Here is a 19643-nt window from a genome sequence, read left to right as displayed (position 1 = left end):
AGGCTGGCCTCAAACTCAGAGATGAACCTGCCTCTGCCTCCCAAGTGCTGGGAATTTTAGTGTCTACTTTCAGTTTTATTTCTAAGTGTAAATGCCAAGTTCTGCTAAGTCTGTCATAACTTTTGGAAGAATTCCCAGAGTGTCTGTTGCCTTTCCCAATAGTGGGAACTGCAGGTTCCTACTATCACCAGCTCACTAACATTCAGTTTCTGTTTCATGGCCTCTCTAGTTCCCTAATGACTCCTGAGTGAAGATCCTTTCCTGTATTTGTTGGGTTTTCAGACAGAGTCTGGGGTAGCCCCAGGTTGGCCTCAAACTAGCTATGCAGGGACTCCCTGACCACACACTGCCAGGCCTTGTCGGTTCTCCTTAATCACAGAGGAAGGCTCCACAAGAAGTGTTGTGACAGGAGACAGAGGAAATCAGGGTTCTCTAGAGGAGCAGAACTTTGAAAGAGCAAACCTACACACTTATAGAGAGGAAATGCAATACAACGGCTTACAGGATACTGTCCCAGTAGTTAAACAGTGGCTGTCCATCTACCGTAGACTGGCCAAGAATCCAGTCGCCGATCATTTAGTTCCCAAGGCTGGATGTCTCAGCTGGGCTTCAGTCCAGCCTGAATTCGTGGAGAAGTAGGCTCTAATGCCAATGAAGGAATGGATCTTTAGTGAGAGCACCAGTTAAAGAACAGAAGCGCCCTCCTTCCTTGTCCTTTATGCTGGCTGTCAGCAGATGTGGCCCAGATCAAAGGTGGATCCTCCCATCTCAAACAATTTATTCACAAAATCCGTTCGGGTTTTAGTTAATTTCAAATATTGTCAAAATTGACCACCAAAAAATAGGCATCGCTGAATGGAGAGATGGCTCAGTGGTTAAGAGCACTGACTGCTCTTCCAGAGATCCTGAGTTCAATTCCCAGCAACCACATGGTGGCTCGCAACCATCTGTAAGCACGACCATCACAATGCACTCTTCTGGTGTGTCTGAAGACAGCTGCAGTGTAATCACATAAATAAAAATAAATCTTTAAAAAAATAACCGGGGTTGGGGATTTGGCTCAGTGGTAGAGCGCTTGCCTAGCAAGCACAAGGCCCTGGGTTCGGTCCCCAGCTCCGAAAAAAAAAAAAATAGAAAAAAAAAATAACCATCGCACATGAAGAGTCACAGTTGTGAACGGGGAGTCACAATGGTGAGGGGGAGTCACAATGGGGAAGGGGGAGTTGAAGCCGACACCCACTCTTAGAAGCATGAAGTAGACAGGCAATCCTTGGTAAGCAGGAATCACAGGCAAGTCTTTTATCCTATCAGCCAGAATATTTTGGGGGGATGAAGGGAGGGGGAGCTATACCTCAGAGGTAGAAGCCCGTGTGGCATACAGGAGGTCTGGGTCCCACCCCCAACATCCCAGAAACGAGGCATGGTGTCTAGCATCTGTAACTACAGTCCTTACGATGCTGGAGCAGATTAGTCCTGTCATTCTTTGCTAGGATAGGGTCATTGAGCCTCAGCTACAACAGACCCTGTTTCAGGACAGCTGTGGTGTGTGCACACAGCCCCAGTTACCTACAGCAGAGAACGCAGCACTGCTCTGTGTAGATGAACACAGAACATGACTCTGGCTGACAGAAGCCAGACCAAGGAACCACATGGATAAGGTCCTTCCCTCTCTCCTTGGTTCTCTTGGGGGTGGGGAGATGGCGAGATGACTCCTGGGATGAAGCCATTTGCCACCCACCAAGCCTGACTACCTGAAGTGGACCCCCAGCCCCACACAGTGGAAGGACAGAGACTCCCACAAGCTGTCCAGTCCTGCTTGTAGGTGTGCTCCGGCACAGCCACAGGTTTCCTTGGGACCCTTCCCACACTCACAAGGTTCTTCTCAATTCTTCTTCATCAGTCCACATTCACTGTGCTCAAACAATAAATGTGAGTCAAGTCTTTCTCTCTTTTATAAAATGGCTTTAATTCTGTTTATTCCACAGGGAGCCTCCTCATGATGATGTGGGGTGTCTGAGTGACTGAAGTGTGTGCATACTCTAACCCTATGATGGCTGCCAGGCAGCTCACAGCCATGCAGTGGGATCTGATGTACATGCAGACAGAACGCTCATGTGCATAAATACATCTTTTTTAAAAAACAAACAGGCAGATAAGCAAAAAAAACCAAAATAAAACAAAACCAACATAAAGAAAAATCAGATGAAATACACACAAACCATTAAAACACAACATCAAAAGTCATAATAACACCCAGTAAGGGGAAATACCCAATCAAATCAACGAGCCCCACCCCCCAAAAAAACTCCTCTAAAAACACCATTGAATTCATTGTTTTGAACATTTACCGCTAGGCATGGGGCCTACCCTTACTTGTGGTTTGTGTACTCAGTAAGACCCCATTGGAGAAAACTAATTTTTCCTTTGTGATCAATTGACACTTGCAGGTAGCTTCTAGGTTAGTGTCTAGTTAGGGTTTCCATTGCTGTGAACAGATACCACGACAAAGGCAAGTCTTATAAAGGACAACATTCAATTGGGGCTGGCTTACAGGTTCAGACGTTCAGTCCATTATCATCAAGGCAGGAGTATGGCAGCGTCTAGGCAGACATGGCGCTGAAGGGAACCAGGAGAAAACTGGCCCCTTCAGGCAGCTAGGAGGAAGCTCTCTTGCCCAATGGGCAGAGCCTGAGGCTAAGAGAAGACCTCCAAAGCCCACCCCCACCCCCACAATGACACACTTCCTCCAAGGCCACAGCTCCTAATGGTGCGGCTCCCTTGGCTAAGCATTTCCAAACCTCCACAGTTAGGGGTGGGGCTTGTGTCTACCCGCCTTTCTCAGGGTTAAGACCCATCTAGCTTGAGCCCGTGTAGGCCGGGTACATGCTGCCACAGTTTCTGATCAAGTGTGTCAGTCCTGCTGTGTCCAGGAAACCTTACTTCCTTGGCATCCTCCAACACTTGACTGTTCCTTTTGCCTCTTCTTCCACATAGTTCTCTAAGCCCGGAGGTGGGTATTTGATGGAGACATCCATTTAGGATTAAGCATTCCAAGGTTTCTTATTCTCTGCACATTGTCTAGGTGTGGGTCGCTGTACCTGTTCCCATCTACTGCAGACAGAAGCTTCTCACAATGGCTCATCAAGACACGGAGTGGTCTGTGTAGGGAAAGATTACCATTTTACTGCTACATGCCGTTAGCAGGATATAGTCTTTGGTTCTCCCTTAAGCCTGTGGCCTATCTGCTCTCATGTTCTTGGCCACCAAAGCAGTAATACACGTATCCCATCTCCTGGGCGGGCCTTAACTCCAACCATAAAGTAGTTGGTTACAATGCTGGGCCACTACTGCACCAGCATAGCTGGCAGGCAGGTCACCACTTAGATGGATTTGTGGCTGAGTTGGCGCTCGCCTTTCTCCTGCACGTAGAGTACCATCCAACACCCTGAACACCAGTCAGTAGGGCTGAAGGCTCTAGGAGGCACCGGCATGTTCAGCGAGATGTACGTTGTCTTCCAGGCTTCACCATCAGTTTGTGAAGAGCAGCCAATTGCTTTGGCAATGACCGAGGTTGTTTGGGAGTTCGCACGGGGCTCCCTTTGGCCAACAACTCGATCAGATGTAACTGATTCCTGGCATGGAGGTTTTACCTGGTGGCGAGATGTCTGGTTGGAGCTTTGTCTCCCCATATTTGGTGACTGGATTTAGATTTCTTGCATACATGTATATATTTTAAGAGGCTTCTGCCGTAGGTTTCCATATGAAGCCTCACATGGCTGTTAGTGCTATCCCCTCCCTCCATTCCCACCCTTAGCCCCTCTACCCTCCAGTTCTGGTGTCTCCTGCCTCATCCCTCCATAACTATGCATTTTCTTTCCACTTCCTTCCTTGGGAAGCCCTCTCCTCCTACCTTCTCCTCCCGACCTCTACGGTTAAACGGTTGCAGCAAGCTTCAAAGTTAACATACAGACATACTTATCTTTCTGGGTCTGGATTACTTCACCTTGGCTTCCATCCAGTTAGCCATGAATTTCATGATTTCTTTCTCTTTTTTTCAAATGAGTAGGTCTCATTTATTCGGTAGAAAACACCTAACTGCATAAAATAGGGAAAAATGGCCGTATTTGAAAACAAAGGGTCAGAGTAGAACACAGAGCTGTAAGGAGCAGCGTCACGGAACACACTGAAGAGGTTTGTGTGGCAGTCCCACTGGGGCCTGTGCTGTCAGATTCTGAAGTACTGATTTGTACTGCGTGTTTTCCCACTGGGGAGATCTCACTCTTCAAAGCACAAGGAGAAGCTATGTCTCACTGAGCCTAGCGTTTCAAAACTGGTTACTGTTACTCTTGGTCATAGTACATCAGTAAGTCAGGGTCCACAATGAGGGTGTCTCCATCCTTCCTTTGTGGCCGGTGATCACGATAGTGCACAGGTAGAAAGGCCTGGAAACAGTCGATGCACTGTGCATCTGGCCGGGCATAAATGGGGACTACAGACTCTCTGGACAAATAGTTGGGGGCTTCTATATTTAAACTTCCTGACACTATCACTGCCACTGGTCTGTTTCTCTCGTAGTGAAGCCAACTCGTACGGATCCACAGAATCCTGTTGGAATGCAGTGTTTAACTAAGAGCAGCAGGTCCGGAGTTGGGGATTTGGCTCAGTGGTAGAGCGCTTGCCTAGGAAGCGCAAGGCCCTTGGTTCGGTCCCCAGCTCCGAAAAAAAGAACCAAAAAAAGAAAAAAGAGCGGCAGGTCCACAAGTCCTCAATGCCTTCTCCAAACTTCACTTTTACTAAAAGGTCTCTGTGGAAACCATCTTTCAAAAATTCTTGGGGGCTGGGGATTTAGCTCAGTGGTAGAGCGCTTACCTAGGAAGCGCAAGGCCCTGGGTTCGGTCCCCAGCTCCGAAAAAAAGAATCAAAAAAAAAAAAAAAAAAAAAAAAGTTAGGGCTGGAGAGATGGCTCAGCGGTTAAGAGCGCCCGACCGCTCTTCCAGAGGTCATGAGTTCAATTCCCAGCAACCACATGGTGGCTCACAACCATCTGTAAAGAGATCTGATGCCCTCTTCTGGTGCATCTGAAGACAGCTACAGTGTACTTATATATAATAAATAAATAAATCTTTAAAAAAAAAAAAAAATTCTTGCCTCAAAATAATTTAAGAACAAGTGGCCCTTACACCTTTACCAGCGCTGAAGGGAGCGTCGCTGATGTCTGAGGTGATCCTGCCGACCAGCCCAGCTGCCCAGAGGAGCAGCCAGGACACTGGAACCCACCTTCCCCAGTGACCTGGACAGAACGCTGCTTGCGCTCCCACCCTAGGACCCCCCTATAACTCCGTGATTTCATTCTTTTAAACAGCTGAATAATATTCGGTTGTGTAAATTTTCACTATCAAGTCAGCTGTTGATGGACATCTAGGCTGTTTCTGTTTCTGGCATAGAAACTGTAGAGCGGCAGTGAACGCCGATGAGCAAGGGTCATTTTCCTCCCTGTTTTTTGAGACAGGGTTTGTCTGTGTTGCCCCGGCTATCCTGGAATTCACTTTGCAGTCAAGGATGGTCTCGAACTCCGGTCCTCCTGCCGGACTCTAGAGTGCTGGGATCAGAGCAGTTCTGCCCCACACCCAGCTGTGTGTTGGTTTTGTATCCTGCTATGTTGCTGCAGGTGTTTATCAGCTGAGGTTTCCTGCGGGGGGTTTTAGAGTCCTTTATGTATAAGATCACAGTATCTGCAAATAAAGATACTTTGATTCTTCCTTTTCTATTTGTGTCCACTCGGTCTCCTGTTATCTTACAGCTCTAGCTAAACTTCAACTACCACTAAGTGGTGGCAGCTCATGCTTTTAATCCCGGTATTTAGGAGGGAGAGGCAGGCAGATTTCAGTGAGTTATAGGCCAGCCTGGTCTAGAGTTCCAGGACAGTCAGGGCTACAAAGAGAAACCCTGCGTAGATAAAAAGAGAGACTTCGAGTATTATATTAAATAGATACGGAGAGAGTGGACAGCCTTGGTCGGTTTCTGATGTTAGTGGAATGTTCTGCATTTCTGTGTAGGTTGATGTTGGTCGCTGTAAGTCACCTTTATCATTACGAGGTGTGTTCCTTGGATCTCTAGTCTTTCCAGGACTTTTATCACAAAAGAATGCTGGATTATCAGAGGATTTTTCTGCATTTACTGAAACGATCAGATGGGTTTTTTGTCTTCCAGTTTGTTTATCTGGTAGATTAGATTTATCAATTTACATTTGTTGAACTATCACTGAATCTCTGGGATAAAGAAGTCAACTTGATCATGATGGATCGATTATTTTTTGATGTGATCTTGGACTTTGTTTGCAGTATTTAATGAATATTTTTGCCTATATAAGGAAAATTGGTCTATAATTCTTTCTTTGTTGAGTCTTCGTGTGGCTTAGACACCAGAAAAATTGGAACCCCGGAGAAAGATTTAGGCAATGTTTCTTCTGTTTTTATTTTGTGAAATAAATTTGAGCAGCATTGGTGTTAATTCTTCTTTGAAGGTCTGGTAGAATTTTGCACTGAAACCATCTGGCATTGGACATCTTTTGGTCAGGAGACTTAATTCCTGCTTCTAGTTCATTAGGGATTATAGGTCTGCGTATTAGGGTCACTGTTGCTGTGTGAATGGACACCATGTCCACAGCAATCTTGCTTTGTCTGTCTGTTCCTAAGATTTATTTATTTTATGTTTTGGGTACTTGTCTGTGTGTACATTCAAACACCACAAGATGGCGTCAGACAGTTGGGAGCCACCATGTGGTGGCTGGGAATTGAACTCAGGACCTCTGGAAGAGCAGTCAGTGCTCTTAACCGCTGAGCCATCTCTCTAGCCCCTGATCTTTTAATCAACAGACGGGGGTAGGAGGGAGACAGAGAGAGAGAGAGAGAGAGAGAGAGAGAGAGAGAGAGAGAGAGAGAGAGGGAGGGAGGGAGAGAGAGAGAGAGAGAGAGACAGAGAGAGACAGAGAGAGACAGAGAGAGACAGAGACAGAGACTGGGGCCTGGGTAGGTTTGAAATTTCCAAGCCACCAGTGACACACTACCTCAACATCCAATCCTTTCCAAACAGTTCATAAAGCTGGAGACTAAGCAGGCAAGTATATGAGCCTATTGGGCCATTCCCCATTCAAACCACCACATTCTATTTAAATTTCCTCTATTTAACTTTGATGGTGGTATGTATCAAGAAATTACCCATTTCATTTATATTTTCCAATTTGGTGGAATCCAGATTTTTAAAGTATGTTAAAGGTTGAGATTTGAGCCAGGCATCCGTGCTCTGGAGCCTGCACTCCTGACCCTGTCTGTATGTGTTCAGATCCACCTCACTTATTTCTGTTGCTGGGATGAAAGACCCTGACCAAAAGAAACTTAGGGGACACAGGTCTGTTATAGCTCACAATCCCAGAGTGACAGGAACTTCTGACAGCTAACTACATCACATCTAGTCACGAGCAGAGCTCTGAGTCCATGCATGCTCACACGCATGCTTATAAACATACTCAGGCACATGCTCACTCCCACCCTCCCACTCATGTCTTACACAGTTCAGGATCCAAACCCAGGGAATTCCCACAGTGGGCAGGTCTCATTTAGCACAATGAGCGTAGTCACCACAGTCTAACTGGCTCTAGGCAACCTGACTGAAACTTTCATCTCAGCTGATTCCAGATTGTGTTAACAAAATTAATTATCACATTGTTTTCTTCTGACCCAGGATTACATCACTAACATTCGAGGTTTGTTGGTGCTTGTGTGTTTGTTTTGTGAACAACTAGAGTTGTTCCTGGATTTGAATTTAGGACCTTTCCCATGCTATGCGAAATGTTCTACCACCAAGCTATGTCCCCCTTAATTTTGTTTTAATTTATTGAGACAGGGTTTTTCTGTGTAGCCCTTGCTAACCCAGAACCAACTATGCAGACCAGGCTGGCTTCAAACCCAGAGATTCACCTGCCTCCTTTTCCCGAGTGCTTGGATTAAAGGTGTGATTTCTTTTCTTTTTTTTTTTTAAAGATTTATTTATTTTATGTATGTGAGTACACTGTAGCTGCCTTCAGACACACCAGAAGAGGGCATCTCATTACAGATGGTTGTCAGCCACCATGTGGTTTCTGGGATTTGAACTCAGGACCTCTAAAAGAGCAGTCAAGTGCTCTTAACCACTGAGCCATCTCTCCAGCCCAAAGGTGTGATTTCTTTTTATCGTCTTGTATTTTGTGTGTTCCAGTTTTGTTCCCACTGCTGTGATATAATTCCTTACCAAAATCAACTTGGGGAAGAAGCAGGCCGTTTAGCCCACAAGTCCCAATCACAGATGCTCAGTGAGGGAGTCAGGGCAGGAACTGGGGTACAGCGGCTTGCCGGCTTGCTCAGCTGCCTTTCTTGTACAGCTCATGCCCACCTGCCTAGGGAAAGTACCATCTGTGCTGGGCTAGACCTTCCAGCATCAATTAGCAAAGAAGAAGATGCCCACAAGGCAGTTCCTCAAGTGAGACTCAATTTGCCAGATTAGTTTGTGTTGAGTGGACAAGAACTAGCCACACAATGTTTTGTCTGTGAGTATGTGTGTACATGGAGGTCAGAGAACACTTGTGGGAGTCAATTCTGTCCTTCCACTATTGTAGTACATGGGGACTGAACTAAGGTCAGCACCAAGTGTCTCTATTCCCGGAGTCATTCGAAGCCCAAATAGATCCCTCGATTTTTGCTGGTCTGGAACTATGTAGTTCCATACCAGTTCGAGAGGATGGCCTCTCTTTCCCAGCTCCTGACTCAGCCTACCAAGTACTGTAATTACTGCATGTGTCAGCACAGATACACTTGGACCTGTTGACCCAAAGGTTTGAGGCACATTGTTTGCAGGGTGAGCCAGTATTCTATTCACTATCTAATATTCCATCACCCTCAACTTAAGAGACCAAACCCCTTATAAGGGATGGTGTAAGGTGTAAAGGGAAATCAGGGATAGCATTGATTCTGGGGAGGCTATGCTCAGACCCATCGCCAGAATCCCAATTTTGGAGTACTAGCACCCAAGCTATATTACAGCTCGAAGCGCCCTTCACACAAGTCATGACCAGAATCCAGCTTAGCCGCCGTCCTCGGCCCGCTCCGCCTACACTTGACTGACCAATGGGCGACATGCACCTTCAATAGGGGACGGCCGACAGCAGGCGGTGCAACGGAAGGACCCGCAAACCTCCCCATTTAGTCATCTTAATTTTTGCCTGTAAGGAAGTGCTTCGCCATTTTTAGGTCTGTCGTTTCCCCCACCAAATCCAGTGTTTAATAGCAGACCTGAAGAAGTCTCAAGAAATCTGCAGTAGCCTTAGAATGCTTTCTAGCAGATTAGGCAATTAACCCGGGCAGCTCGCCTCTCTAGGGCCCTTCACTCAGCATTCCGCGGCTTTGGGGTCGAACAGAATCTGAAGCCAATGGGCTTTGCCGAAATGAGAAGTGGGCAGAGCCAATCCTTAAAGGATCCACGCCCCGTGAGTAGAGGGTGACCCGGATGATGGCGGCCGGCGCGGCCGTAGCACTGGCCCTGTGGCTACTCCTGCCAGCAGTAGGAGTGGGAGAGGCGGGGCCGCCGCCCATCCAGGACGGCGAGTTCACGTTTCTGCTTCCCGCCGGGAGGAAGCAGTGTTTCTATCAGTCCGCACCGGCCAATGCTAGTCTTGAGACCGAGTACCAGGTGAGAGGGTCCCGGCTCGGAATAGAGCAGTAATGGGGGCGTGGCCAACAGGCGGGAGGGGCGGGGCAGGGGTGTGGCCAGAATGCTTCAGCTCTTGCTGTGAAGGGGCATGGTCTGCTCCAAGCTTTTTGGGTCCTGGTGGCTGTTTGGTAGGTACTACTAAGCAGCCAGGTAGATGCCCACCTTGGATTGCTCAAGGCGGTGGCGGGGTGGCTTGATGAAAGACCTCACCAGGAGGCGTCTCAGGGACCTGGAAGGGACCTTGTAGGTGTGGATGTGGATCTTCAGATAGGCCTTTGGGAAAATCCAAATAGCTTGCTGGGCAAAACAAAATAAAACGCTTGCTGCTAAACCATGATGGTCTCAGTTTGATAACTCTAGGGTAGAAGTGGAGAACCGACTCCTACAAGTAGCCCTCCAATCTCCACAGGCACTACTCCTCTACCCCAAGCAAAGAAATGGGATTTTTGTGGTTAGTTTTTTTTTTCCTTTTTCTTCTTCATGGGTCTTTCCCGGTTCGGTTTGACCCAGGCCTTCTGTGTCAGATAGGCTTGACTCAAAGCTGCCCGTTCCCCAATTCTTACCTGCTCTTCAGGTGATCGGAGGTGCTGGGCTGGACGTGGACTTCACCTTGGAGAGCCCTCAGGGTGTGCTGTTGGTCAGCGAGTCTCGAAAAGCTGATGGGGTGCACACGTGAGTGAAGTCCTGCCCTGCCTTGGTTCCGTTACAGCCCCGCAGCTCCCCAGTGGCCTCAGGTTACCATCCTACTGGTTCCACAGACCAGCTGGCTGGCCACTCCAGGGTCATGTCTGTCTCATCTGTCTGCCCAGGGTGGAGCCTACTGAGGCCGGAGACTACAGGCTGTGCTTTGATAACTCCTTCAGCACCATCTCAGAGAAGCTTGTGTTCTTTGAGCTCATCTTTGACAGCTTCCAAGATGAGGAGGAGGTAGAAGGTTGGGCTGAGGCTGTAGAGCCAGAGGAAATGCTTGATGTGAAAATGGAAGACATCAAGGTGAGTGGAGTGTCATGGTGCGTGCTTATAATCCAAGTTCTGAGGAGGCTGAGGCAGGACTTCAATGAGTTGAAGACCAACCTTATTTACATAGCAAGATCCCATCTCGAAAAATCGAAAGAAAGGGCTGGATAGTTCAGTTGGTGGAGCACTTACCTGGGACTCTCCCACACCCAGCACTGCACAAACTGGGTATGGGTTGCTCATGGTCAAGAGGATCACAAGTTCAGGGTCATCCTGGGCAGCTTTGGACTGGTGAGCTGGCTCAGTAGGCAAAGGCAATTGGCACCAAGTCTGACTACTGGGACCCACATGATAGAAGGAGAGAACTGATTCCTGCAAGATAGCCTCTGACCCCCACTTCTAACCCATAGCGAAACCAGGAAACACCAAGGGGTAAAAAAGCAAAAGGAGGCCGGGCATGTAGATGAACAGATAGCCAGAGCCAGTGCATGGTGGGGGTGGGGATTCAGACTCAGCGGCCTGGCCTTTTCCTCTCTGTGCCCTGGCAGGAATCCATAGAGACCATGAGGACCCGGCTGGAACGGAGCATCCAGATGCTCACTCTGCTCCGAGCCTTTGAGGCTCGTGATCGTAATCTTCAAGAAGATAACCTCGAGCGGGTCAACTTCTGGTCAGCTGCCAATGTGGCTGTGCTGCTGCTGGTGGCCGTCCTGCAGGTCTGCACACTGAAGCGCTTCTTCCATGACAAGCGCCCTGTGCCCACGTAGCCCCAGCCACAGAGGATGACGGAAACAGGAGGGCATGGGTGTGTGACTTGCTGGACACCTCCCGGACTCAGATGAGACACTGCACAGTTGGGTCCTTAGCAGTGGCCCCATGTGTGTCCCTTCCTCAGTGACCAGGGAGTGCCAATGGCTCGTAGACCCCTGGGGGGGGGGGGGGCTCAGCAACAGTGCCTGTTTCGTGGAAGGTGGACATGTTGGGCGCTGCAGTATGGGGACATGTTACCCTGGCTTTCTCCTGAAATTGTGCCTTAGCTTCAGTCTTCCAGCCATTAGGATGGGGTCAGGCTGTGGAGCTGCCCCTGCCCTCCAACTAGACCCCCAGCTTGTGTCTCTGCTTTGCTCCTGGGGGTAAGCCTTCTTTACTAGGGCCTGGGAAGGAGACACGTCGGCAGCACACGTCTTGCCAGGACAGTCACTTTTATTGGAAAGGAAGGAGCCCTGGTCCCTTGGCCCAGAGGGCCAAGCTAGTTGATGGTTTGGTTGAGAACTGTAGAGTGGACCCCTTCCTTCTCTCTGGGTGCAGCACCTCAGACAAGGCTGAGGTGCCAGAGCTGGCCTATGAGCCTAAGGGACAAGGGCATTCGTCCTGGGCACTGGAGTCAATAAATTATGGTCAGAAAAGTTAACAGTGCCTGTGACTGGGGCTCAGGGATGTCAGCTTGGGACAGACCTAGCCTCAAGCCAGGGGCAGCCAGGAAGGAGGGGGCACTCCCACGAAGCTCAGAAGAAAGGTCGGGCAGGAGCCGATGGAGGTGGTCGCCTGGCACGAAAGAAAAAGATCGTAAAGCAAAGTTGAATCGTGTCCCTGTAGAGCTAGTGGGGGACTTGCAAGTGGGCCATAGCACCACTTGAGTGGTCGGTAGAACTCCTGTTTCCTGTGAGCACTGTGTAAGGCCTGGTGGTGATGGGGATGAGAGGGGTTCAGAACAGATGACACAAGACTCCATGTAAATGAGTGAAATGAGAGGGTGTTCAGTCTCCTGAGCTGGGACACACACAAAAGGCCCACACACATAGCCACGAGAGGGCTTCCCTTTATTTTAGTTTATTAATAGGATATACAGAGGCAGGCACTTAACAGTGGTCAATCCAAGCGTTGGGAGCAGAATCTGTACAGAGGCACCAGGGCCCACCCTGTAGGAGACATCTGGTTGGAAGCCAAGAGGTCCTGATGTCTCCAGAGTTCTTACAGCCCAAACCACAACAGGGGCTGAGGAGAGAGGCAGGCCAGAGCTGAGGCACTCCAGGCCTGGAAGGCACAAAGGCACCTCTGGGTGTGGAGACTGGGCTGGGCTCAGGCTGTGTGGTTAATGTGGCCAAAGAAGCTATATATATATATACAACTTGAGCCAGGTGGGTGGCCAGCACTGGACCTCCTGGGCCTGGCTCACTCCTGAGGAGTCCTTAGGGAAAGGTGGACAGTTCTGTACCTCAGAAAGAGCAAAGGCTTACAGTATGGAGGAGCCCATGTAGAGTTCCCCACCACTAGCCTAGACCTTTCTTTCCAGATGGTCCCAAGGGTGCAGTTTCTGTTCTGCTAACCAGAGCTCCCCCTCGCCCCAAAGTGCAAAGCCCCCAAGTTCTGTTTGTTTGGGCCTCCTTCCCACCCTCTCCCTCCTTATCATGTGCACTAGGGCTAGGGAGGAGAGGGCAGGCTTGCCCACGGGGAGCCTGGTCCCAGCATGGGGGGCAGTAGCAGGGCCCAGACCACTGTAGGTACACGAGGACCCCCCCAGAACACTGTCCCCTGCAGCCTAGTCGAGCAGGGACGGCTCGGCTGGGCGGATAATGGTGGGCCGGCTGGGCGCAGCGGGCGCTCTTCTGCTGCAAAGAAAGTAAAGACAGGGAGGCGGAGGGTAGTGAGGCCAGAAGCAGGGTGAGGATGGGGACCCAGCCCTTCCAGCCACCCCAAGGTGCTCCCAGAGTCAGGGTACAAAGCAGTATGTCAGATCCAGATATTTTCCTAGTATCCCCATGTGCTTGCTTGGGTTTTATCGGCAAGTTCTCTGCCTTGGGAAGAGCTAGTCCCCTCCTTCCACCAAGAGGGATCTGGAGACAGCGCAGGTCATCAGGCTTGGTAGCAAGTGCTTGTACCAGATGTGCCACCTTGTCTGCCTCTCTGATCTCAGAACTGGAGACTAGAACCTGGCTCACTAGACACTGCTAACGTCAGCAGGGTCAACAGTGGTGTGGTGCTCAGGGCTAGTCAGACATGTAACCTGCTGCTTGGAAGACAGGCCAGGAGCCCAGGCATAAGCTGATCCACTGCTCTGTGGCACTGGCTAAGTAAGCAGGGGTTGGCCCCTTTGGGGCTGTTTCTCAAGGCACAAGCAGAAGTGCCTGTTCTATTTTATGTCCTATTGGGGCTACATGGGAAGTCATCAGAAGCGGGGAGAGTCACCACAAAGGGACCCCAGGATGCAGGTTGTAGGCCTTACCTGGGCACTCCTGGAGGGATCCCAGGGGGAATCCGTGCTGGCCGAGACGGTATCTGAGGTGGCGCAGAGAAGGGGTCATTGTTGGCAAACACATTCTGTGGTCCAGGCCGGGATGGGATGGGGGGTGCCGAGAAGGAGGATGTGGCCCCCACAGGCATAGGAATGAGGGGAGGCCCCGGTGTGGGGCCCCGCACTGCGGGTGGGCGGCCCGGCGGGTGCACACTGGACACAGGTCTGCGCTGTGGAGTGGGGCTGTAGAGGGAGGAAAGGCTGTAATCTGGAGAAGGATATGGTGTGCGGTGTGCATTGGCCACAAGAATGAGGTGGGGGCAGGGGCGCTGGGCACCCACCCCTCTGAGCTATACCACTCCATGTTGCTGGGGTTCCTGTATACCTGGCAGCAAACTTCCGAGGGGCAGCTGTGCAGACTGCACTTGGCCTTCTGATGCACTTACAGCCCAGCACCCTTTCCAGTGTCTGTCACCTCTCCACATCTACATCTGCCTACCCTGTTTTCCACTGGACCTGGGGACCTGAATCAGGTCTGGGCTCTTCCTCTTCTGAGAGCCCACAGGGTCCTTGGTACTTGGTCTGTGGCTGCCTTTGTGTCTCTGGCCCATCTTTCCTATCTTGAGGCCAATGGCATCCTAGGTTCTACTGGCCTTCTAAGATTGCCCTGTACCTTCTCTCTGTTCTAGGAGGCTGGCTCTGTGGTAACTGTCCCCTGGGATTCTTGCTCTTGTTTTCCACTTGGACTGAACCCATGGAGAAACCATTAGAAGATCCAAGGGTTGGTGGGGAATTGGGGTGTGCGGTTTTCTCCTCCAGAGACCTAGCTCAGGTTGGCACTTGGACACCATGGTGCCCTGTGGCTCTAAGCAGAACAGGTGCTCAGGCCTGTGTGTACGTGTTGTGCCATTCAACTCCTGTCCCTGTCCAAACTCCAGCTGTGACCTATCTCCTAATGGCATGGGGGAATAGGAAGGGTAGGAGGACAAACTGCCCTGCAGACCTGTGGCTGCTGGTGTTCTGGAGCCAAGTATCATCGACAGGTGGGGGCACAGGCGTGGACACGGTGCTGGTGCTGATGTCCCCAATGATGTTGAGCGCTTCCTTGAGTGCATGGTACATGCGCAGCATATCGTCCCGCCGCTGAGCCTGCTCAGCTGACTCCTCCATGAGGCTGCTCTGGTCTGCTGATGAGTACAGGTAGGCTAGCAGCTCATGGTGGATGAAGGCCTTTGTCTGAGGACAATGGTGGGAAAGGTCAGACCCCTACACTAGCCAGTAAATCAGAAGCCATTGAGGTCGGAAAAGCATCCATCACAGACTGAGGGTTGAGTTTAGCCACAGAGCCTGTGCCTAAAATTCATCTGTCAGTCAGAAGCAGGGACACAGCTCAGCTATAGAGCCCCGCCTAGAATCTCCCAGCGAAGGAGCAGAGGTGCTGTCATCCAGAGCTTGCTTAATGTCTGCCATGCCTTGGGTTCAATCTCCAACACCACAGCAACCAACCAACCAACCAACCAACCAACAACAACACACCAAAAAACCAAAAACACCCCTGCCAAAACAAAAAAGCTATTAAACAAGCCAAAGCCAACTTGTTCTAATTTTGCACAGCTTTTTAAAATTAGGGGTTTGTCTCTAAGTTAACAGTATGTAGTGTGTGTGTGTGTGTGTGTGTGTGTGTGTGTAGTGTGTGTGTGTGTGTGTGTGTGTGTGTGTGTGTGTGTGTGTGTGTGTGCACCCTGTGAAAGCTCCCCTGTGTGTCTGGCTGTGTGTCTGAGGATGACGGTTAACATCTGACTCCCCTCCTTCCACCTTCTGGTGCTGGGCTGACTGGCAGGCTGCAAAATCCCAGGAGCTGATTCCCAGCCGCCCAGCCTCGGCCAGGACCTTTGGTGACTTGGAACCTGCCACTCACGTTGTTGATCATGAGGTGCATGATGGTCTTTGGCATGAGGTCCCGGATGGACTTGTTGATGATGGCCACATAGGAGTCCACCAAGTTGCGGATGGTCTCCACCTGCCGCTCCAGCTGCGGGTCCATGGAGAAGGTGTTCTCTTGTGCTCCATCCTCGTTCTCTGCCTGCAGGGGACACAGACAGGGTGAGGTCACTGTGGCGGGACAACTTTGTGGTTAGGTCCTGACTCTTAGAACTGTGTGCCCACCCTGCTGACAAATGACCCACTTGAGTGTGCACCAGATGGCCCCATTAGACCTTGTGGTCTATGCTGGGGAAACACTGGCTAGAGCCATGCTGAACTTTTTCCCAGGGGATGAGAACACATTGTCCCTTCAGGTGGCCACGATCTGTAGTGATCTCACCCCAAGGACAGGAGGACAAAAGAAAACAAGGCAGATGAATCCTAAGTCTACTTGCCACCCAGGCCATGGTTCTCTTGGAGGGCTTTCTGGACCCTAATGGCAAGCCACACCTACTTTATTTGCTTGCTTCAGTGGGTACCAGCTATACGCCCTTTGAGGTCTTAGGGTGCTCTGGTTTGAACATGGGATGTCCCTAGGGTCCAGAAGTTGGTACTGTCTCAGCTGATGGTACTGTACTTTTAAGATTTATTTTTATGTGTTCATTGGTGTGGTGCATGTATATAGAGTGTGTGTGAGTGTGTGTGTGTGTGTGTGTGTGTGTGTGTGTGTGTGCGCGCGCGCGCACGTGCGCAGATGTCCAGAGGCCAGAAGATCACCCAGAACTGGAGTTACAGACAGCTGTGAATTGTCATGTGGGTGGTGGGGAATGAACTTGGGTCCTCTGGAAGAGCAGCCATGGCTTTTATCTGCAGAGCCATCCTTTTACAACCATACTACTGTTATTTGTGAAGCTCTGGAAACTTCAGGTTTTGCTTAGTTGGGGGAAGCAGGTCATGTAGTTTGTATCCCCAGGAATACCCTGGCCCCAGCCCTTTCACGTCTTCCCCCCGCTTCTTGCCTCTTGCACCTCAATACCACTGCCACGATAAACAGCCTACACATGGGGCCAGGCAGCTACGGACTGAGCCCTCTAAAACCGGGAGCCAAATTGAACACATCTGTCCCTCAGCGTTGCAGCAGGCATTTACTGATTTGTCTGCATGCATGTACCTCATGTGCACATTCTCCTTACAGGCCGTCCACCGTAACCGTGTGCGTGCAGTGTAGCCCAACACTCACAGTGAGTCTTTCCTTGATTTCATCTGCACCTCAAAATTTTCATTTTAGTTTACTCTGTCTGTCTGTCTGTCTGTCTTGTCTGTCTGTCTGTCTATGAATGAATGATTGGAAGGTTCTCTCTATGTAGCTCTGGCTACCCTAGAGACTATTACATAGTCAAAGCTGGTTGTGAACTGCGATTAAAGGTGTGCACCAACATGCCAGGACCTGTTTTAAGATTTCCAGAACTACATTTTATACCAGGTGTAGTAGCCCAAGCCTCACAGCCTTCCGGAGGCAGAAGCACACAGAGCTGTCTGAGTTTAAGGCCAGCCTGGGTCTACATAGTGAATTGTGGGCCAGCCAGGGCCACACAGAGAGACAGCCTAAAAACAAAACACGTTTTGTACATGTATAACACGTGTACATGTGTGAACACGTGTGACATGATACATGCGTGGAGGCCAGAAAAGAACCTGTGGGAATGAGTTATCTTTCACCACGTGGGTTTTGGGGACCAAACTCACGTCATCAGGCTTGGTGGCAAGCACCTCTAGTCCCTTAACCATCTTGCTGGCCTGCTTTTTGAGGCAGGGACTTTCATTGGATTTGAAGCTCATGGACTTTTCTAGGCTGCTTGGTTAAGTGGGCTCTGGGACTCCATACTCCCTTTTTACCCAGTGTGTCCACGAAGCAAGGCTTACAGGCACACGCGTCTGTGTCTTTTAGATTTACTCTGAGACAAGGCCTCTCAGGAGGGCCTGGGGCTCTCTGGTGATGTGGCTGGAGAGCTACTGAGCTGCAGGACTACAGTGCACACCACCACACAAGGCTGCTGTTTGAGTTCTAGGGCTCAAACTCAGGCCCTCATGCTTGTGTGGCAAGCACTTTATCACCTAAGCCATTCCCATAGACTGGCAGTTTGTACCATAGCAAAGAAACCTGACTTGACACACATGGCCTAGAAATCACAGGTCCCTCTCCCTCCATGAGGGTCAGCTTATCCTTTGGTATGTCTCTAAGCAGGGAAGGCAGCCCTCACCTGGTCCTTCTCTGGGTAGACCCCAGCTCGCAGGAACGAAGCCTTCCAGCTGTCCACATCTTCCTGGGAGTCACAAGCCAGTTCGATCTGTCGCAGGTCCTTGTAGACGTTCCTGGAGTGAGTGGTAAAAGGGATTTGAGGGCTGGGGATTTAGCTCAGTGGTAGAGCGCTTACCTAGGAAGCGCAAGGCCCTGGGTTCGGTCCCCAGCTCCGAAAAAAAGAACAAAAAGAACAAAAAAAAAAAAAAAAAAAAAAAAGGGATTTGATTGGTCACTAAGATCATGGGTACAGGGGTCTCTGTCTGATCTGGGTACAAAGGTCGTTCTGGTACCTTCCCCAGTTTGTTAAAAGGTTTCTGGGTGTATCTGCCAGGTATATTATAGCACCAAATACCATAAATGTGTGTGTGTGTGTGTGTGTGTGTGTGTGTGTGTGTGTCTGTGTGTGTGTGTGTGTGTGTCCGTACATATATACACGGACACGGACACACACTACCATCAGATCAAGAGTATACTAGTGTTGGTAGTTTAGGGTCTTGCTATACATCCAAAGCCAACCTGGTATCTGAACGCAGTCTCTTCCTCTCTGTGACATTTGGCTTTAATTATCAACATAACCCAGGAGGAGCATTTCCATAGGGACTGTCTGCAAAGGGTCTGTCTGTGGGCATGCCAGTGGAGGATGTCTCAAGTTAATGACAGATGTGGGAACCTCAGCCCAGTGCAAGTGGCATTGTGCATTCCCTAGGCAGAGGGAGAAAGAACCAAGCACCAGCAAAAATGAGCTGATGAAAGGTCCCCACTGCCACCACTACATGTTGCTCGCTCTTTCTCTCTTTCTCTCTTTCTCTCTTTCTCTTTCTCTCTCTCTCTCTCTCTCTCTCTCTCTTTCTCTCTCTCTCTCTCTCTCTCTCTCCTTCCTTCCTTCCTTCCTTCCTTCCTTCCTTCCTTCCTTCCTTCCTTCCTCTTCCTTCCTTCCTTTTAGGTCTCCCTATGTAGCCTTTGCTATCTTAGAATTTGCTATGTAGGGCTGGAGAGATGGCTCAGCAGTTAAAAGCATTGACTGCTCTCCCCGAGATCCTGAGTTCAATTCCCAGCAACCACATACATAAAATAACTAAATTAAAAAAAACCCTGCTGTGTAAACTAGGCTGGCCTCCAACCCACAGAGGTCCACCTGCCTGCTCAGATGAAGCCATACATCACCACACCAGGCCTCCTGACAACTCGCTATCCCTTTTCGATTACAGAATTTTTTTAGCCCTGGCTGTCCTGAAACTTTCTCTGCAGACCAGGCTATACTCAAACTCAAAAGGTCCACCTATACCTGAGTGCTGGGATTAAAGGCATGAGCCACCATGCCAGCTCTCCTTGTTCTGCAGGGATGGCTACCCACCAGCCCCATGCTGGGCATATCTTATGATACCCTGCTCTAGCTTTGAGCTCCCACTGAGGTGTAGAGACACTCAGTGGAGACACTGAGAAGTCTGCAGGAAGAGCACAGCAACAATATCTACCAGAATTTCCCAT

General features: G+C 49.9%; 3 protein-coding genes and 1 pseudogene across 19 annotated transcripts in view; 1 reads left to right on the top strand and 3 right to left on the bottom strand.

Annotated features, from left to right (window-relative positions):
* Positions 1-10371, bottom strand: part of C8h19orf38 (similar to human chromosome 19 open reading frame 38) — a 34140-nt gene extending 23769 nt beyond the window's left edge. For all 3 annotated transcript variants that reach the window (XM_087563843.1, XM_087563844.1, XM_087563847.1), the window contains exon 1: positions 10305-10371. The gene's annotated coding sequence lies outside the window, so the exon portion shown is untranslated. The remainder of the gene's footprint in view (positions 1-10304) is intronic.
* Positions 3970-9169, bottom strand: Pigx-ps1 (phosphatidylinositol glycan anchor biosynthesis, class X, pseudogene 1; annotated as a pseudogene).
* Tmed1 (transmembrane p24 trafficking protein 1) lies at positions 9520-12109 on the top strand. 3 transcript variants are annotated; one of them, XM_087561712.1, is made up of 5 exons: positions 9520-9720; positions 10151-10192; positions 10316-10413; positions 10551-10734; positions 11247-12109. In XM_087561712.1, the coding sequence occupies exons 1-5, from the start codon at positions 9538-9540 to the stop codon at positions 11463-11465; spliced, it is 726 nt and encodes a 241-aa protein (XP_087417838.1). In that variant the 5' UTR covers positions 9520-9537; the 3' UTR covers positions 11466-12109.
* Dnm2 (dynamin 2) overlaps positions 11884-19643 on the bottom strand; it is an 81884-nt gene continuing 74124 nt past the window's right edge. For 4 of the 13 annotated variants that reach the window (XM_087560673.1, XM_087560675.1, XM_087560674.1 and 1 more), the window contains 5 exons: positions 18115-18226; positions 15849-16013; positions 14934-15166; positions 13922-14173; positions 11884-12243 (listed from right to left, as the gene is read on the bottom strand). In XM_087560673.1, the coding sequence (XP_087416799.1) occupies positions 12204-12243; positions 13922-14173; positions 14934-15166; positions 15849-16013; positions 18115-18226 (802 nt within the window). In that variant the 3' untranslated portion in view covers positions 11884-12203. 13 annotated transcript variants of the gene reach the window in all.

Source organism: Rattus norvegicus, chromosome 8 (assembly GCF_021556685.1).
Source record: "Rattus norvegicus strain SHRSP/BbbUtx chromosome 8, alternate assembly SHRSP_T2T, whole genome shotgun sequence".
NCBI classification, from domain to species: domain Eukaryota; kingdom Metazoa; phylum Chordata; class Mammalia; order Rodentia; family Muridae; genus Rattus; species Rattus norvegicus.
Note: the sequence above shows the minus strand (reverse complement) of the source record. Positions and strands in the feature narration are given on the sequence as shown.